At 47.9% G+C, this 20446-nt stretch overlaps 1 protein-coding gene across 1 annotated transcript in view; it reads left to right on the top strand.

Moving 5' to 3' along the window:
* LOC146812862 (alpha-2-macroglobulin-like protein 1) overlaps window positions 1-20446 on the top strand; it is a 315131-nt gene that overhangs the window by 115427 nt on the left and 179258 nt on the right. Inside the window, exons 7-8 of the mRNA XM_085619933.1 lie at window positions 8447-8531; window positions 9158-9275. Coding sequence (XP_085476059.1) covers window positions 8447-8531; window positions 9158-9275 — 203 coding nt within the window. The remainder of the gene's footprint in view (window positions 1-8446; window positions 8532-9157; window positions 9276-20446) is intronic.

Below are 20446 nucleotides of genomic sequence, written 5' to 3'. Positions count from 1 at the left end.
CAAGTGCAGGAAGCTGTCGTGCAGGGCGGAGTCCATGACATCAAACAAGTGCAGGAAGCAGTTGTGCACGGCGGAGTCCATTATACCAAACAGGTGCAGGATGCAGTTGTGCAGGGCGGAATCCATGACACTAAACAAGGGCAGGACGCAGGTGTGCAGGGGGGAGTCCATGACACTAAACAAGTGCAGGACGCAGGTGTGCAGGACGGAGTACATGACACTTAACAAGTGCAGGAAGCAGTTGTGCAGGGCGGAGTCCATTACACCAAACAGGTGCAGGATGCAGTTGTGCAAGGTGGAGTCCATGACCCTAACCAAGTTAGTGGGGGGCAGAATCCATGTCATTAAACAGTTGCAGGAAGCAGTTGTGCAGAGCAGAGTCCATGACACCAAACAAGTGCAGGAAGCAGTTGTGCAGGTTGGAGTCCATGACACCAAAAAAGTGCAGGACGTAGGTGTGCAGGGCAGAGTCCATGACATTAAACAAGTGCAGGATGCAGTTGTGCAGGTTGGAGCCCATGACACCAAACAAGTGCAGGAAGCAGTTGTGCAGGTTGGAGTCCATGACACCAAACAAGTGCAGGAAGCAGTTGTGCAGGTTGGAGTCCATGACACCAAACAAGTGCAGGACGTAGGTGTGCAGGGCAGAGTCCATGACATTAAACAAGAGCAGGAAGCAGTTGTGTAGGTTGGAGTCCATGACACTAAACAAGTGCAGGACAGGACGTAGGTGTGCAGGGCAAAGTCCATGACATTAAACAAGTGCAGGATGCAGTTGTGCAGGGTGGAGTCCATGACACCAAACAAGTGCAGGAAGCAGTTGTGCAGGGCGGAGTCCATGACACCAAACAAGTGCAGGATGCAGTTGTGCAGGGCGGAGTCCATGACACCAAACAAGTGCAGGAAGCAGTCGTGCAGGGTGGAGTCCATGACATCAAACAAGTGCAGGAAGCAGTTGTGCACAGCGGAGTCCATTATACCAAACAGGTGCAGGATGCAGTCCTGCAGGGCGGAATCCATGACACTAAACAAGGGCAGGACGCAGGTGTGCAGGGGGGAGTCCATGACACTAAACAAGTGCAGGACGTAGGTGTGCAGGACAGAGTCCATGACATTAAACAAGTGCAGGAAGCAGTTGTGCAGGTTGGAGTCCATGACACTAAACAAGTGCAGGACGTAGGTGAGCAGGGCAGAGTCCATGACATTAAACAAGTGCAGGATGCAGTTGTGCAGGGTGGAGTTCATGACACCAAACAAGTGCAGGAAGCAGTTGTGCATGTTGGAGTCCATGACACCAAACAAGTGCAGGAAGCAGTTGTGCAGGTTGGAGTCCATGACACCAAACAAGTGCAGGAAGCAGTTGTGCAGGGCGGAGTCCATGACAACAAACAAGTGCAGGATGCAGTTGTGCAGGGTGGAGTCCATGACACCAAACAGGTGCAGGATGCAGTTGTGCAGGGCAGAGTCGACGCTAAACAAGTGCAAGATGCAGTTGTGCAGGGTGGAGTCCATGACATCAAACAAGTGCAGGAAGCAGTTGTGCAGGGCGGAGTCCATGACACCAAACAGGTGCAGGATGCAGTTGTGCAGGGTGGAGTCCATGTCACCAAACAATTGCAGGAAGCAGTTGTGCAGGGCGGAGTCCATTACACCAAACAGGTGCAGTATGCAGTTGTACAGGTTGGAGTCCATGACACCAAACAGGAGCACAAAGCAGTTGTGCAAGGCAGAGTCCATGACACCAAACAAGTGCAGGAAGCAGTCGTGCAGGGCGGAGTCCATGACATCAAACAAGTGCAGGAAGCAGTTGTGCACGGCGGAGTCCATTATACCAAACAGGTGCAGGATGCAGTTGTGCAGGGCGGAATCCATGACACTAAACAAGGGCAGGACGCAGGTGTGCAGGGGGGAGTCCATGACACTAAACAAGTGCAGGACGCAGGTGTGCAGGACGGAGTACATGACACTTAACAAGTGCAGGAAGCAGTTGTGCAGGGCGGAGTCCATTACACCAAAGAGGTGCAGGATGCAGTTGTGCAAGGTGGAGTGCATGACCCTAACCAAGTTAGTGGGGGGCAGAATCCATGTCATTAAACAGTTGCAGGAAGCAGTTGTGCAGAGCAGAGTCCATGACACCAAACAAGTGCAGGAAGCAGTTGTGCAGGTTGGAGTCCATGACACCAAACAAGTGCAGGACGTAGGTGTGCAGGGCAGAGTCCATGACATTAAACAAGTGCAGGATGCAGTTGTGCAGGTTGGAGTCCATGACACCAAACAAGTGCAGGAAGCAGTTGTGCAGGTTGGAGTCCATGACACCAAACAAGTGCAGGAAGCAGTTGTGCAGGTTGGAGTCCATGACACCAAACAAGTGCAGGACGTAGGTGTGCAGGGCAGAGTCCATGACATTAAACAAGAGCAGGAAGCAGTTGTGTAGGTTGGAGTCCATGACACTAAACAAGTGCAGGACGTAGGTGTGCAGGGCAAAGTCCATGACATTAAACAAGTGCAGGATGCAGTTGTGCAGGGTGGAGTCCATGACACCAAACAAGTGCAGGAAGCAGTTGTGCAGGGCGGAGTCCATGACACCAAACAAGTGCAGGATGCAGTTGTGCAGGGCGGAGTCCATGACACCAAACAAGTGCAGGAAGCAGTCGTGCAGGGCGGAGTCCATGACATCAAACAAGTGCAGGAAGCAGTTGTGCACAGCGGAGTCCATTATACCAAACAGGTGCAGGATGCAGTCCTGCAGGGCGGAATCCATGACACTAAACAAGGGCAGGACGCAGGTGTGCAGGGGGGAGTCCATGACACTAAACAAGTGCAGGACGCAGATGTGCAGGACGGAGTACATGACTCTTAACAAGTGCAGGAAGCAGTTGTGCAGGGCGGAGTCCATTACACCAAACAGGTGCAGGATGCAGTTGTGCAAGATGGAGTCCATGACACCAAACAAGTGCAGGAAGCAGTTGTGCAGGTTGGATTCCATGACACCAAACAAGTGCAGGACGTAGGTGTGCAGGGCAGAGTCCATGGCATTAAACAAGTGCAGGATGCAGTTGTGCAGGTTGGAGTCCATGACACCAAACAAGTGCAGGAAGCAGTTGTGCAGGTTGGAGTCCATGACACCAAACAAGTGCAGGAAGCAGTTGTGCAGGTTGGAGTCCATGACACCAAACAAGTGCAGGACGTAGGTGTGCAGGGCAGAGTCCATGACATTAAACAAGTGCAGGAAGCAGTTGTGCAGGTTGGAGTCCATGACACTAAACAAGTGCAGGACGTAGGTGAGCAGGGCAGAGTCCATGACATTAAACAAGTGCAGGATGCAGTTGTGCAGAGTGGAGTCCATGACACCAAACAAGTGTAGGAAGCAGTTGTGCAGGGCGGAGTCCATGACACCAAACAAGTGCAGGATGCAGTTGTGCAGGGTGGAGTCCATGACACCAAACAGGTGCAGGATGCAGTTGTGCAGGGCAGAGTCGACACTAAACAAGTGCAGGATGCAGTTGTGCAGGGTGGAGACCATGACATCAAACAAGTGCAGGAAGCAGTTGTGCAGGACGGAGTCCATGACACCAAACAGGGGCAGGATGCAGTTGTGCAGGGTGGAGTCCATGTCACCAAACAATTGCAGTAAGCAGTTGTGCAGGGCGGAGTCCATTACACCAAACAGGTGCAGGATGCAGTTGTACAGGATGGAGTCCATGACACCAAACAGGAGCACAAAGCAGTTGTGCAAGGCAGAGTCCATGACACCAAACAAGTGCAGGAAGCAGTCGTGCAGGGCGGAGTCCATGACATCAAAAAAGTGCAGGAAGCAGTTGTGCACGGCGGAGTCCATTATACCAAACAGGTGCAGGATGCAGTTGTGCAGGGCGGAATCCATGACACTAAACAAGGGCAGGACGCAGGTGTGCAGGGGGGAGTCCATGACACTAAACAAGTGCAGGACGCAGGTGTGCAGGACGGAGTACATGACACTTAACAAGTGCAGGAAGCAGTTGTGCAGGGCGGAGTCCATTACACCAAAGAGGTGCAGGATGCAGTTGTGCAAGGTGGAGTCCATGACCCTAACCAAGTTAGTGGGGGGCAGAATCCATGTCATTAAACAGTTGCAGGAAGCAGTTGTGCAGAGCAGAGTCCATGACACCAAACAAGTGCAGGAAGCAGTTGTGCAGGTTGGAGTCCATGACATCAAACAAGTGCAGGAAGCAGTTGTGCAGGTTGGAGTCCATGACACCAAAGAGGTGCAGGATGCAGTTGTGCATGGTGGAGTCCATGACACCAAACAAGTGCAGGACGTAGGTGTGCAGGGCAGAGTCCATGACATTGAACAAGTGCAGGAAGCAGTTGTGCAGGTTGGAGTCCATGACACTAAACAAGTGCAGGACGTAGGTGTGCAGGGCAAAGTCCATGACATTAAACAAGTGCAGGATGCAGTTGTGGAGGGTGGAGTCCATGACACCAAACAAGTGCAGGAAGCAGTTGTGCAGGGCGGAGTCCATGACACCAAACAAGTGCAGGATGCAGTTGTGCAGGGTGGAGTCCATGACACCACACAGGTGCAGGATGCAGTGGTGCTGGGTGGAGTCCATGTCACCAAACAAGTGCAGGAAGCAGTTGTGCAGGGAGGGTGGAGACCATGTCACCAAACATGTGCAGGATGCAGTTGTACAGGATGGAGTCCATTACACCAAACAGGTGCAGGATGCAGTTGTACAGGATGGAGTCCATTACACCAAACAGGTGCAGGATGCAGTTGTGCAGGGCAGAGTCAACACTAAACAAGTTCAGGACGCAGTTGTGCAGGTTGAAGTCAATGCCACCAAGCAAGTGCAGGAAGCAGTTGTACAGGGTGGAGTCCATGACACCAAACAGGTGCAGGATGCAGTTGTGCAGGGCGGAGTCCATGACACCAAACAAGTGTAGGATGCAGTTGTGCAGGGCGGAGTCCATGACACTAAACAACTACAGCTGGAATGGTGTAAGCCTCCACTGCACAAAGTGTGGAAGGCATGGACAGCCAAATGCAAGTCTTCAACATACAATGTAGGTACAGAACAGGCTGCAGTAGAGGAGACCTATTTACAAAATAGGTACCCCCTAGGGTAGCAGCTACATGGACACCCCCTGAAGGAACAGGTGTACACAGCGGTGAAGTGTCCCACGTTATATTTTACACCTTCAGCTACTCCTGTTTTTTAATACACAAACATTTTACAAACTGGTAATTTAATACAATGCTCAAAACAGTAAACAGAGTGTCCTAGAATGCGAAGTGATGGTCATTAGAAAGCACGTTTTGATTAAGGCACCACATATGACTTAGGCCCACTTGGCAGCATCGAGCCCATGAAGTGCCTCTGGCACTTTCCTGGCACACTCCTTACATTTGAGAATCAAACTACAATGCAAAGCCCTTTTGCTCTTGGTTTGGCATCAGGTGCAGTTTAATTTTCATCATGAAAGTCTATGTTTTAAGCAGAGCATCCCAGCTCTGGAAGTTTGAAGTAAAACTCAGCAAACTGCAGCACTGCAGAGAATACGAGTATTTTAAAGTGCAGCATTTATTTATGTTTTGTGGCCATCATAATGGGAGTCTGGGCAGTGATCCAGTAACAAGGTTACAACCAGCTCCCAGCAAGGTCTGCATGTTCTTTTCTTAAAGTGGAAGGATTCAGTGTGAAATGGGGCATCCAGGGTCCTTACAAAGCTGAAGGATGTTGATTCGCTTGCTCCTGTGCCATCAATACCCCCAAGGCATGCCGCAAACCACACCACTCCAGCATTACAATCGGTGCAGCTATCTTTAGCGCAGCTGGTGCAGTAGCCTAAGGGTGTAAGAATCCCACTGCACCTCAGTTTTGCTATTGATTACTACACAACTGATGGTGTTTGGAGCCTTTTCTTTGCTTGCATTTTTTGTGGGTTTCCTGCATGGCCCATTGTAGTTTTCCCTATGTTAGCCTAAATGTGCATGTCCGAGGTCTCATCTTTTTGCGCACGTCACTATATAAACATGCTTGCTTTGTGTCACATTGTACTTTCACACTGAACTTTCACACTGAACCTGCTTAATTTTTCGTGTTCTGTTATTTTCCTGGGATTTAGTCTGAACACCACAGACAAGGTCAAATAACAATGTCCCTTGTTATTCTTTATGGCCAGGCACTAGCACCTAGACATAACACAAAAGTGCAGCTGTTGTTTATATGCACACATGTCTTGTCAAATAGATGAGTACAGGACCCAAAACAAACACACATGGAATGAGAGTTGTGAGCCAGGAACACCGTATCTGCTGCGATGTAGAACGCTCATCTGTGTATGCTAAGGCACGGGGCCGACCACAAATCACAGAGATCTTTGATACATGATCATTTAGCTTCAGTAGCAGGGGAGGGGAGCTTAGGCTAGTCTGTCCTATATAATGACAGTTGCAAAAAGAACAATTGATGGATAGAATGTTAATCAATGTCAAACATTCACCCAAGTACAGAGATCTGGGCTAAAAAACATAGGGGCAGATTTACAAGCTCCTAGCGCCACTTTTGCGTCACTGTTCCCATGTTAAAAGTGATGCAAAAGTGGCGCAAGGGGCTTGTAAATCTGCCCCATAATTTATTTGCTGTCCATGCCATTCCAGTTTGAACCCAGCCATATGCAAATCAGTCTTGACCCTGATCCCAATGGCAACAGTCCAGCTTGAACTGCCAGGCCAGGTCCTCCCTGAACTGGACACAAGCATCCCGGGGCTGGTTTCAGGCTTTCATCCATCATCAGCCAGGGTAGCTTGACTCCAGTGGCATGGAGAGCACAGGACCCATGTCTGGGCATACCCGTCCCACTCGGGGTGACAAATGCAAAAAGAACAATTGATGGACAGAATGTTGAATAATGTCAAACATTCACCCCAGTACAGAGATCTTGGCCTAAATCCATTGTTTTTTGCTCCCCATGCCATTCCAGTTTAAAGTCAGATATATGCAAATCAGTCTTGACACTGCTCCCCATGGGAACAGTCCAGCCTGATCTGTCAGGCCAGGTCCTTCCCTGGACCGGAAACAAGCATCCTGGGACCGGTTTCAGGGTTTCACCCCTCATCAGCCAGGCTAGCTTGACTCCAGTGGCATGGAGAGCACGGGACCCAGGTCAGAGCATACCCTTCTCACTTAGGGCGAAAAGTGCCATGCTAACAAATGATGGACAGAATGATGAATACATCATACATTCATCCCCAGTCAAAGATCTCTGGGTTAAATCCATTGTTCTTTTGGTCATCAAAACACATACGCAATAGTCACACAAGCATTAAATATATTTAAATAGATAATTTATTAATTTCTGAATTTTTCTACATTCTTTATTAAAATATTAAATGTGGATAAAACAAAAGCATCAAGGAGCAACAACAAAACAATATAATATTAAATCCAAAACGATCTAACATAACATTTATTAATTAAAATTCCTAAAAATTAGAAAACAAATTTTGTTTTGGAGATAATATTTGCTAATGTAAGTCCAAGACAGGAACCATTGGTGGAAATGAATACATTTTGGAGAGTGATATTTACTATTCTAACTCCAGGCCCACAAACATTTGAGAAAGTGTATGCATCTGATGTACTATTTTTACTCCAGTTCCACAAACATTGTAGAATATGCCTACATTGGATTAGTTTTACAAAGTTAAAAATACAATTAAATAATGCAGAACCCCAACTATATTCTTAGTTTTATTTTTACATATACATATGTATTAAATAAATAATTTGCAAATAATATATGAAGTACAAACTAGCCTATACATTGTAAATAAAGTCAAAATAAAGTCAAAAATAACATTCAAATAATAATGCCCTGGTGCCATTTTGGCAGCCTAGTGCAAATGCAGGCACTCTTGTGACATGATGCAAGAGTGCCTGTGTTGTCGGCAGGATTTATTTTGTGCAGGAAGGGGCACCTTCTTGCACAGAAACAATCCTGAGAGGCCTTTTCCTCTTTCTATGTTTGCTCCATAGAAGAGGAAAAAACAAGGAGAAATAAAGATTTTCCACCGCTGTACGCCTCACCTCAAGAGGCGTAAGATTTTTGCGCTTCCCCAGGTATACATGTTCTACTGAATCTGTGGAAATGTCAAAAACCATTGGTGTTGTGTGAGAAAACCCATTGCAACGCCCGTGGAATGCCTCCCACAATTTGCACTGCCTTGCCTTACTCCACATTTATGAGGCCATTCATAGCCACACATAGTGGTTTAACGTGGCCTCATAGAGATGGAATTGTAGTGTGCGCCGCCGGAGCATCATGAAAAGTGATACTCCAGTGCTGTAAGGATCTCCAAAATATGCCCTGAAATGTCTGCCATTATCTTGTGTTTGAGATGCTGTTGAGGACTATTGCCCCTTCATTACATTTTTGATTTTTACTCATATGCCTCCAACAGTGGTTCCAAAGTTTGAGGTCATCAGCACGCTTCCTCAGGTTATCACCCTGGATGATGACAGTTTCCACTTCAGAGTCTGTGGCAGGTGAGTGTGAAAGGGCACTGGTTGAATTTTATGTGGCTCTCAGAATATTACACAGAATGACTAGTGAGAGATGAATATTCAGGGCTCATCCTGAGTATGGCACTGTTGGAGGTTCCAAGTAGAGAAGAGACACATGGGGCAGCAGTGCCTGTTGCCTTTGAGGAAGCGGAAAAAGTGAAGCAATAAAAACACCCAGTAACCCACCAAAGTATGTTACCAAGGTAGAAGTGACACCCAGTGGAGAACAAGAGTATGGCACTCAAGGAGATTCCAGAGAGACTTTAAGTCTTCTTGGCCATTAAAAGTCACTGTAGATTCAGTTTATCTTTTTTGGAGAGGAAACAAAATAATATCCCATGCCTAAAACTTTGGAAGTCTTGCAACTTTTTGGGAAGCCTACATATTTTGATGCCAAAGCTGTTGGGACTGAATGGCGCTAACTGGAGAAATCATTGGATGAGTGATGTTATTTTATGGTTTCAGTTTAGAAAAACAGAAGGCTCAGCAGCCAGTGTAAGTTCTAGAACATACAAAACACAGCAATGGCTCGAGTGACAAAGCATAGCCCGCCTCTGAGAGAACCCCATGCTACAACCATCCTTCATTTGTCCTCCCTTCCATGGCAGGTATAACTACGGGAGGCCGGTCTCAGGCTTTGTCAGTGCCACTTTGTGCCTGAAGGCTGCCAGCTACTACTGGCAAGAAGAGAAACCCTCTGACATCTGCCAGGAGTTCCAAGGCCAGGTAGGATTTTATTCATTGGGAGGAGAAGGGGCTGATGGAGGGATCTGTTCAGGATGCGTAACAATCAATTGACGACGTAATGCCATCCATAGAAAACATTGTGATGTTATGTTAATTATGCTATGGTATACTATGTCATGTTCTATTATCTTATGGTGCTATGTTATGTTACATGTTTTTTTGCTTGTACATTGGCAACGTATATATTTCCAAGGTATCTGAATGTAGAGCTAAGAATAGTAGAACTATACGTACCTATGTATACTGTTGAGATTTGTTATTGGCTGGTATTCTGAATCCTATATTATTATAGGAGAATATTTTTAACATATAATCCTGACTTACAACCCTTGTGTGGGATGCACACCAAACAAGTGAGCTTGTGCACTGAAGTATGGGATCTGAATCATGTGAGTGAGGCTGTGCTCCAAGACATGAGACTTACACCAAGTGTGTGCGACTGTGACCAAGACAAGGCTTGCATTCAGTTATTGGCATTGTGGTCAAAAAGGTTAAATTAACACCCTATGAGTATGTGACAAATAGGAACCTGTTTGCAGTGTCCCCCAACCCACTTTTTGCCCCAATTTTGACTTCTTGGTGCTGGTTTTCTGACTCTGACTGCACCCAGGGCTCTGCTGCCCAGACCCAGGGCCTGTGCTCTGATTAAAAGTATAGAAATTAGGTGTAATTACAATGTGTACTTACGGCCTAGCTGTAGGTTTAGAGGCCCAGTAGACTTAATGCACTTAAGTGGGTACTACTGTGTTGCCTGATGTCATTTTATCCATGCTTTCCAGGATGCCTTTATATTAAATTGATGTGTAAATTTGACTTTGGATTCCAAGGTGTGTTCAGAGTCTTAAACTACCTTATATTTACATATAAGTCACACCTAAGATCTCCCCTAGGTGCCCCAGGGGTAGTGTGCCTTGTAACTATAAGCAGGGAAATTACAAAAGATGCTTTATAAGCCCTGGTGAGGTAACGACTGCCAATGTAGTTTTTCACCATTATAGAAATCTATCTCCATATTCTAACATGGGAATATTGAAGTATAAATATTGACAGGAGTGAGCAAGAAATATCATTCAAATACTCAAAATGATAGCTATGATAAATCCAACAACTTGACACTGTTAGAGTTATAATAGCTATTACAGAGAATACGTTATAGAACTTTCTTTTCTGTGAGCCAAAATCCTGCCTTCCAACTACCATCTCCTGATTGGCCAGCATCTACCAGGCTGTGGATGGAGAACTGCAGCTGCAGAAGCAAAAGGTAGGATTGGGATGGAGTAGTCAGACTGGCCTTCAAAGGGAGACTAACACTTTAGGACAGCACAGGCTCACCCTCACATCCTGCACCCCAGCCTCACAAAAGCCCCTGTAATTTTATCAGTGAAGGGGCTGGAAGGGGAGTATTAGAGAATCTTAGCCACGCCAGTGTGTTGGCTTAGCCAGGTCTAACCCTCCAGGAGAGAGTTTCTCCATTTTGGATTTTGGAAGAATAGTGCTTTCTGGGACAAATATGTGCCACACTTTGGAGGGAGTGGTCATATCTGTGGGTGGCACACTGCATCTCATTGGTCAGGGGTGCCCCCTGCTTGACACCCGGGAAGGCTGAATAAATTTGGAAGAGTTGCCAGGTAACTCAGATCTAGTGCCTGAAACACAAGGAGAAGAAGGACTGCCCTGCTGAATCCTGAACTGCACCCAAAGGGACAACATTCTAAAGAACTGCATCTGTGCACAATCTGGTACTACAGCTAGGGTGACCAACTGGCATGTGTGCAAATTCAGGGTGGTGAGATTAAAAATTCAGGACAAAAAGGTCAAAATTCAGGACAAAAATTCAGGACAGAAGGTCAAAATTCTGGAAAAAACTTTGTAACAAGAGGTAGGTTTTAAAGACATCTGAGGAGATCATGCAATAATATATGAGTAAATAGACAACCAACATAAGTGCAAGTCAAAATAAGTTTATATTAGGTATTGCGTGACCGATTGCATAGGCTTGTTTTTTAAAAGTAACTAGACAATGTTACTTCCATCTACTGTGTTACATTTTTAGGTCTCGCCTACGCAGCGCGCATGCGGTGCTTAGGAAAAAGACCGTGCACGTGTTGCATTGCTTTCAATGGCAACACATGCACGTTTGGCGATTCCCTGCGGGAGCGAGCTTTGGTGCCATGTGTTATCAATTATCGCTCCTGGCGCTGCTCGCTCCCGCAAGGGAAACACTTTCACTTTTGCCGACACTTTATTTGTTTAACTTTTAGCGCGAGGCACGCACGCTTGTCTTGTTTTTTATGCCTCAATTTATATTCAAAGTTCAGCTGTCATTTCCAGAGGTGACATTCTCGCTGAGGATGTAATTAGGACAACTGAGGTAAGCAAATGAAGCGATCTGGATCGTATACGCAGGTACCTTCCTTTAACATTACCAATTACTGTCCTAGAGTGCAAGGAACCTAGAATTTACATTGACGTGGACTGTAGATGTTAAAACAGTATGTATTCCCTTGTGCGCAGACTTTCTAATTAGTGCATTGCAAAAACGGGTCCGCTGAAATTAGCAGCTGTATTTGTCTTTTGGAGCGCTTGCTGGCGGGGCTTGTAAAAACGCATCTGAGGTGTCTGCGTTGTTTGCACCGAGGCGGCATTATTTGCCTTCCCTTTCCTCTACCTTTGCAGGTTCAGGTTTAGAGAGCATGTGCGCTCACTATATTATTGATGCACTTAAGTGGAGTGTTGCAAAGCATGTCATTATTGTGTAGGCTTTTGGCCCTGAAGTAGGCGCGGAGAGAGGGGCCACATATCCGTGATGTGAAGGACGTACGGGGATGATTACAGAGCCAGCGGTCTCCTTCCAGTGGGCCCTTTGTGTTTAGCTGGTTGTCATGGCAAGTAATTGGATAGAATTTAAGCCACTTTCTCCCAGGTAGGGAATTTAAATTTTACCCTTCACCTAATTTTGAGCATACTTTGAAAAAATCCTAAATTCCTGAAGGAACGGCGCGGCTTTATTAATTATGTGACCGGGCTGCCTCCCCTTGAAACTCAACAAAACTACAGTGGTTCTGTAGGGGATAAAAACAAATTTCTTCACAACATTATATTATTTTCAACAGGAACACATGTGAAAACCACTTCATACATATTGAGTACAATCAAATTATTTATTAACTCAATTTCTCAGGCTCTCAACAATGAATTTGAATGAATGCAAGTCCCCCCGCAAAACACACAGTGATCGAGTGCATGCTGCAAAGATCCCTAGGGGTGGTTAATGCTGAAACTGAACTCTCAGAGAGAATGATCTCTGTGGGCCTTGGTACTGCCCCATTTAGTGCTATTCCCAAACAGGAAAATCCCTAAGCCTTGACTCTGACTCCTGCAAATGACTTAATTATCATGTCTGAAACAGCTGAGGACAAAATAGTAAATTTTAGGAGGCCATGTATTGTTGAACTACTATTGCACCGCCTCACACAGATGAACCCTTGAATGAACAAAATAGTAGATCTACCACAAAGGTATTTTAACAGGGGAACGACCTTTACAATGCCGTCATAACACCGCGGTATGTTTACATCGCGGGCGTTACAAAGCAAGTCGTTACAACGAATTGCGCTGGATGGCGCTCTAAGCTAAGGAATAGTATGATTTACTATTCCAACACCTTCCCTATTGTTACGTAGGCTGGAGTTGGAATAGTAAATCATACTATTCCTAAGACCAGCGCTCTCCAGCGCAAGTCGTTGTAATGACTTGCATTGTAACGAACGTGATGTAAAATACAGCGTTGTGAATGTATGCGTTGTAACGTCATACATTCATTTTTACAGGCCCTATAAGCAAGACAGATCTTTGACTGTAGCTCCAGATCACTACATAGAAAGAGCTGATCAGCGTTGGGAGAGACAGGGCTGCAGGTATCAGGCCCCGAATTACAAACATCATTTTTCTATCGCCACATCGAAGAGTTTTGCCCCGTTGACTCAATTAGATGATCAAGATTGACAGGAGGATGTGAATGAGCAAGGCTTTTGTGAGGAGGGAATAGAATCACAGGTCTCTGATGGCTGTACAAGGGACAGGCTGGGGGTAACACCATTTATAGGCACTACCGCAGATTTTTTTATCAATTTTGCCATGGAATGTGGCAGGTGTAAAATCTGAATTGAACAACATGGATTGGTTAAAGACCATAAAGTTGGTCCATCTAATATGTCTTTAGGAAACCTGGCTCAGGGAAGATTTCTATTTAGATGGTTTTGTCTCTATACTTACCCCGGCCACACCCTCGGCCTATGAGCAACCCAAAGGTGGTATGGTGATTCTAATCTCAAATCTTTTGCCTATTGTTATTAAGAAATCCTCCATCAAATCTCCCTACTTCCAGCTTGTGTATTTAGTAATACATCAAAAGTATGAGGTTATTTAAAAAAAAATTTTAAATAATGGGGCATATTCTCAAGAACGTGGGATAACCATCGCAAAAGTAACTTAACGCAACTTCCAACATCGCAATCCATTGCTGGTAAATTACGCCGTGTTAACGAAGCATTCTCAACACGGCGGTACCATGTGATAGTCACCAGATAACGTGTCAACAGACCATGTGAAAATCAATGCCACGCCGCAAAAATGCAAAACACGAACGCAATAAATCTTGCGATGAGGCCAATCGCGGTGCAAAATGCATCGAAAACCAGCGGCCGGCCTGCAAATCCCATGCGTCAGGTGAGAAAATGCACCATAAAATCAGACCAAAGAAATGGTGAGATGATACATGTGAGCACAACCCCATAGCAGTGACGCAGAAAAAATGACCACTGTCCAAATCAGACAGGCAGTTCCCCACAAACAGCCACAAGGCACATTAACATGCATTCAGTATGTAACCTGCGCCAATGCGGAGACAAACATGTTACACACTGTGAAACCACATATCCCCCTCACATTGCAGAGGGACAAGCAACACCCCCTGCACACCGACATGCTATGTCCATGATCAAATAAGAATTGAAGCATGGAACAATGCAGGGGCAGTGACTCCCCCTCACATACATGTTGCCCATGTCGTGGAACTTGAGTCACAGGGTGCATCCCTGCATCATGGCAGCACATATCAGAGCACAAAAGAATCCCTGTTGTCACTTGTAGGCCACAAATGACTGCCAAAATGGAATGGTATGGGACACATGTGAAACGCCGAAGAGTGGGATACCGTAACAACTGTGACACACAGAACTGGCAGTTTGAATACATGACACCATAAACAGCCTCACTGCACAGAGGTGACACACCCATCATCCATCAACAAATCCCTCAATTGACTGCACAACATGTCGCACCCACACTTGTCTGAGTGAAGTGCCTGTACAGATGACTGACATGCACGCAGGGAATGTGTATCGGAATGGTTTTATTAGATCATGCCGTGCCTGTGCAAGTCAAGGTACTGTGCCATTACTGCGAGGGACCCACACAATGTGACGTCAACCAGAGAAGAAATTGTCAATGATGTAGTCCCTACGGGCTAATCCTGCTGGGCCAGCAGTGGGGTGTGGTCCACCTGCCTCAGCTTCACCATCATTGTCCGGTGCATCTGGCACTCGTATCCATGGGGCTTGGCTGCGTACACATATGTTGTGCAACACACAACATGCAACGATCATCTTGCACACAAGGTCTGGGCTGTACAGGAGCTTACCACCTGTGACGTCCAGACCTTGAAACGTGACTTCAACACGCCAAATGTACACTCCATGATGCCACTGGTGCGTTTGTGGGCCACATTGAACTGCCTCTGGGCCTGTGTGTTCGAGGCTCAGAGGGGTGTCATCATCCAAGGGCAGAGTGCATATCCTTGGTAACCTGTGAAAGTGCAGAGAGACATGAGTCAATAGTTGGTTCTGCATGATGTGTTGTCAGGCACACTGGTGTGTGATTTGTGTGACTTAGTGATTCCTGTATGACATGCACTGTGTGTTGCAAATGAGGTGCATCACTGTGTACAACGTAGCATCACTGCTGCACCTCCCCCCGAGCACAATCACTAGTGTGCGCAGCGCGAATACATCACATGCACCCCTACGGCACACCATTGCCATGCCTGTCTGCGCATGTCTACAAGCCTGAGTATGACACAGTGATGATGCTGTGCAGAATGTGGCCGGCCACGTGTGTGTAGGCCCATTGCAAGGACAGGGCTGACGCAGATGTAGAGCACCTGCCTGGTTGAACTCGACATGCAGTTGAGGGTACATCCTTGACTCATGCTACGCTAATATCGACACACTCAACAGTTGGCATGTGTGATCCCTGACCCCGAGCGGGCATGCCCACCCCCATGTACCCCTTCGGCCGACCACGCACACCGGGGACATGCCACATAGCAACATTGTCTTTTGCGTGACGGGTGGCGCAGACACTTCAACACAGACATACGTATCAGCCACATCCTTGGCAAGGCCCACACTGAACCACACCCAGATCCACGTGTGGAGGAGCCACACCCCTACGCTGGCCTGGTGTACGCCGGGCCAGCCCACTCCACACACGCTAACAGGAGTGATGTAACAAGCTACATTTCCGCGATCTTCCCCACTGGCTGGGGTGACATGGTTGCGTCCACTGTCCACTGCACTCCATACACCAGCAGTGTGTGTCGACATGGATATGTGCGTGGTCTGCATACTGCAGTCTGTCTGGCACATCTCCGCCACACTGGGCATTGTGTACCTTCTCATTCATGGGTCACTTGCCTCCTTCGCACATGCCTGGTTCCCACCTCTCCCCACAATCTGCTATTGTGTGGCTGAGGTGCCATTCCGTTGATGGCTTGTGTGCATGGCTAGCCCAGGTTCCCACAGTAAGTTGTGCTGTCGTGTCTGGTAGGTGGGCATGTTGCTTGACATGTTGTATGTGAGTTTGTAACGTGTGCATTGCCAGAGTTGTGTGTTGCATGATTGTGGAGTTGAGGTGTGTGGTGGGTTTATTTGGTACTTACCAAAGAGCAGTGCATTTCCATAGGTGCCATTCTGGAAGCGCCGGTTGATGATGGACTGTCGTAAGATGTATGAGTCATGCACACTGCCTGGGTAGTTGGCGATGACATTGGTGAAGAGTCCCCGGTGGTCCACTATTGCCTGCACATTGATGGAATGCGTGTGCTTTCTGTTGCGGTAATTGTGTGCAGTGTCGGCAGGGGGCACAAGTAGGACATGTGTGCAGTCAATTGCCTCCACACGTACGGGAATGCAGCTATGGCGTAGAAGCCTTGCTTGGTCTCCAGCTGTTCCTGGGCAGTGTGTGGGAAGTATAGGTACTGGGGTACCAGGTTGATGATGGCATCCAGGCGGTCCTGGGTGTGGTGGCGGTGGGTGTTGTGGGCCTATTGGGGCTCCGAGCTGCATGATGAGTAGCTCCATGGCATCTGTTGTTCTTCAGGTGTGGCTGTGGGCTGGGCTCCCTTTTGTGGTGCCGGCTGCCGTCCGACTTTACACCAGGTCAGAGCAGGTGTTAGTTTCCTGCTGCTACTGCGCCTTATTGCCTGTTTTGTGATCTTATCGCCGATGTGGCTGGTCGTTGAGAATGTTGAGGTGTGGTGTTGTCGCTGCTTTTTGCTCGGGAACGCCTACTCTGCATTTTATTAGTGATAGTTGCCAGGGTCATCTGTGGCGATGTTTTTTTAGAATGCTATCACCGTAAAACTGGTGATATGGGCTGTTTGCACCTGCTTGTGAATGGGGAGATACATTTTTCGCGACTTTGGAAGCGATATTGTGCCGATAACTCGGCAATAGCTCCTTGAGAATATGGCCCAATGTTTTTAACAATACACGTAATATGATTGTTATGGAACTAGGTATAGTACTGGAGACATTCGCTAATAAGATGGGTTCAAATTTTGAGTAACTTTGGGTTGGAATCTTTGATATGGGTATGTGTCAGAGCTCCAATAGTGCAGTCTGTGGTTTGCTAGATTGTTTTGGGATTGGCCAACTTCACTTTCCCCATATGGGGATTCATTAAATGAGCTCCTGTATAAATTAAATTTGGAACTGATAGACAGGAATTAGGAGACCACTTACCTGGGCTACCTATTTTCTATGGAAATGGGCATTCCTCCACTGCAATACAATGCTATCTGTAAAAGACGTGAACCTGATAAAAACCCTTAAAATTGAAATTACAGTGCTTGGTAACCATTCTGTACCTAAACTCATTTTAAACATCACCTATAATACACCAGAAGTGGATAGTGCAGAGCCCCCTATTAAGGCTGTGGGTAGAAATGGTGTCAGCATTAAATGGGCCAAAAATGCCAGCATCTATATTTACTAAGTTCTGGGAAGCCTTTGTTATATGTACAGTTTGAGGGGTGGATTAAGAAAGGCTGGTGGAGTCCTGTTCCAAAATAATTTGAGCCAGTGCAGATAATTTGGAAATTCTGGTTAAAGACCAAGGGAAGCTAAGAAAGATGAAGGGTGGTTCAACTCACACTGCACTTGAGCGAACCAGGCTCTAAGGAGGGCACTGCAAGAAATCCAGAGAAATAGGGGAAGGATTAAGGAGCTGAGAATGATCCATAAGGCAGCACTGATTAGAAGGAAAAAGAAACTCCAGAAGCAGTTGTGGGAAGATCTGAAATGGGCAGCCGAAACCCGTGATAATAACCTGTTTTGCAAAGCCATAAATTCTACCTTTCTTAAAGATAACTACATGCTACTAGGGAGGTTTCAGTCCCACCAGACGCCGGGGTTACACATTTTGGTGACATTTTTTTTTTTTTTTTTTTTTTTGAAACCGTTTATTGCAATCTCAAATAGATACAGATATGGGCCTACAACCTTCCGGCCGGCCGCTAAAGTGACGATGGCAAATGACATACATACAATGAGGCACTTGGCTTTGCATAGATACGAAGGCAGGAGGTATCAAACGCGTGGGCCATATGACTCTAAGCCCACAATACGGTTTCACTTTATACAACACAACAACATAGAGAACACACACCCGCAAGGCAACCCACAATCAAAAATGACAGCACATGCTCCTCAAATGGGGAACCCCAAGCCATCCACAAAAATCCAGAGAGGGGAAGGGGAACAGGTCCGGGACTGGGTGAACACTGTGCCCGGGACTGAGGGAGGGGGTCAACTAGGGGGATGGAGCTGGTGAAGCGGGAGGCAACAACGGCGGCTCGCAGATACCCCCGCGGTAGGCGTTCCAGGGGCCCCATATCTTCACCCATGCCCCAGGCTTACCCCGCGCCACATACACCACCCTTTCTCGGAACATGCACCAATCCATGTGTTCTTTCCAGGCCGACACCGCCGGGGGCCTCAGGGATCCCCACAGTTGAGCAATGTCACGTTTAGCCACCATATATCCCAGAGTCACCCACCGCGTCTGCGGGACCGAGTAATCGGTCGGTTCCCACACATTCAGCAAACATCTCCTCGCTTCAGGCAACAGCGCGACATGCGTAACCGCTCGCAGGACCTCATGCACCCCACGCCAGAATCGCTCCACCCTCGGACATTCCCACAGAATGTGCAAAAAAGTCACCAAAGCACCACACCCACGCTTACACAATCCATCCTCGGCATAACCCATTCGCAGAAGCCTTGGCCCCGTCATGTACACCCGGTGGAGTATCTTAAGCTGGACGAAACGAAGGCGAGCCGGGATGGCCACCTCCTTCGGAGAGGCCACCGCGGAAATCCAGTCCTCGTCGTCCAACTCCAGCCCATCGGCAACCCAGGCCTCGCGGAGGCCAGTCAGTAAGCCCGAGCGATCATTTATCAATTTCTTGTAAATGAGGGAGATCGTGCTATCCGTAACGTGGCCATCTAGCACTCGATCCTCCAGGGGGGAGGACTCCGGGATGGAGGCCGCGTCTGGGAAGACGGAACCCAGTGCGTGACGGACCTGCAGGTACCGAAAATATTAATTGCCCCGCAGCTGAAACTCCGCCTGCAGCATCTCGAATGTTTTGAATCCTCCCCTAGTCCAGAGATCCCCCACTGTACTGATGCCTATCGTGTCCCACTGCTCAAAGCCCTTCGAAGTCCACAGGGAGCCCAACCTCTCAGACGCATACAACGGTGACGCCCGGGTCAAACGGTCCTTCCAGCCCATAGCTGCATTAGCCGCGTGCCATACTCGCACCATGACACGCGTGGGTCCCGTCAAGCGGGAATCGGGCACGCTAGCGTAGAGCGCCCGATTATAGTCGCCACCGGGCAGGAGCATCTTGTCCATTTCAAATGCCGGGTTTAGGGCGGGCCCATATAGGCCATGATTAATTGCAGCTAACTGGGAGGCCCAGTAATACCGTTTAATATCCGGAAGGGCAATCCCTCCGTCGTACCACGGGAGCGTCAACTTTGCCAGGGCTATACGCGGCCTCCCGTCCCAGAACAGGCGGCGCTGTAAACCCTCCACCTCACGGAAGTAGCGCGCTGGGACCAGGTCCATAGTGTTCTGGAGGGCGTACAGGAAGCGCGGCAGTGACATCATCTTGAACAACGCCGCCCGGCCGAGCGGCGAAAGCGGCAAGCGCCGCCAGCGCGCGACATCCTCCTTCAAGCGCTGGAGGGGGGAAAGCAAATTTCGCTCGTAGCGGGCCACCGGGTCCAGCGTAATGTAGACACCCAAGTATCGAAATCCCTGCGAGGCAATCTGGATCGGACAGCCCCGCGGGAGGACAGGAGCCTCCCCGGAAAGCACATAGACACAGGATTTAGCCCAGTTGATGACAAGGCCTGAATTGCGGCCAAAAGAGCGCAGAACATCGACCAGGACAATCAGTGATTTGCGCGGGGAGGCTAAGTACAAAAGGATATCGTCAGCATAGAGGGACACGCGGTCCTCATACTCGGGGGTCCAACGGAGACCACGGATAGAAGGGTGCCACCGCAGCCATTCCGCCAGGGGCTCCAAGGCCAGTGCAAACAGGAGCGGCGACAGGGGGCAACCCTGTCGCGTGCCCCGTCCCAGCACGAATGGGGCCGAGACTCGACCGTTCACCACCACCTGCGCAAGTGGGTCCGAGTACAACAATTTGACCCAGCTGATGAATCCCGGCCCGAATCCAAATTTCGCCAGCATCGCCCAGATGTATGGCCACTCGAGCGTGTCGAACGCCATAG

This window comes from Triturus cristatus, chromosome 7, assembly GCF_964204655.1.
Source record: "Triturus cristatus chromosome 7, aTriCri1.1, whole genome shotgun sequence".
Lineage (NCBI taxonomy): Eukaryota > Metazoa > Chordata > Amphibia > Caudata > Salamandridae > Triturus > Triturus cristatus.
This window is presented reverse-complemented; position numbering and strand designations above follow the sequence as displayed.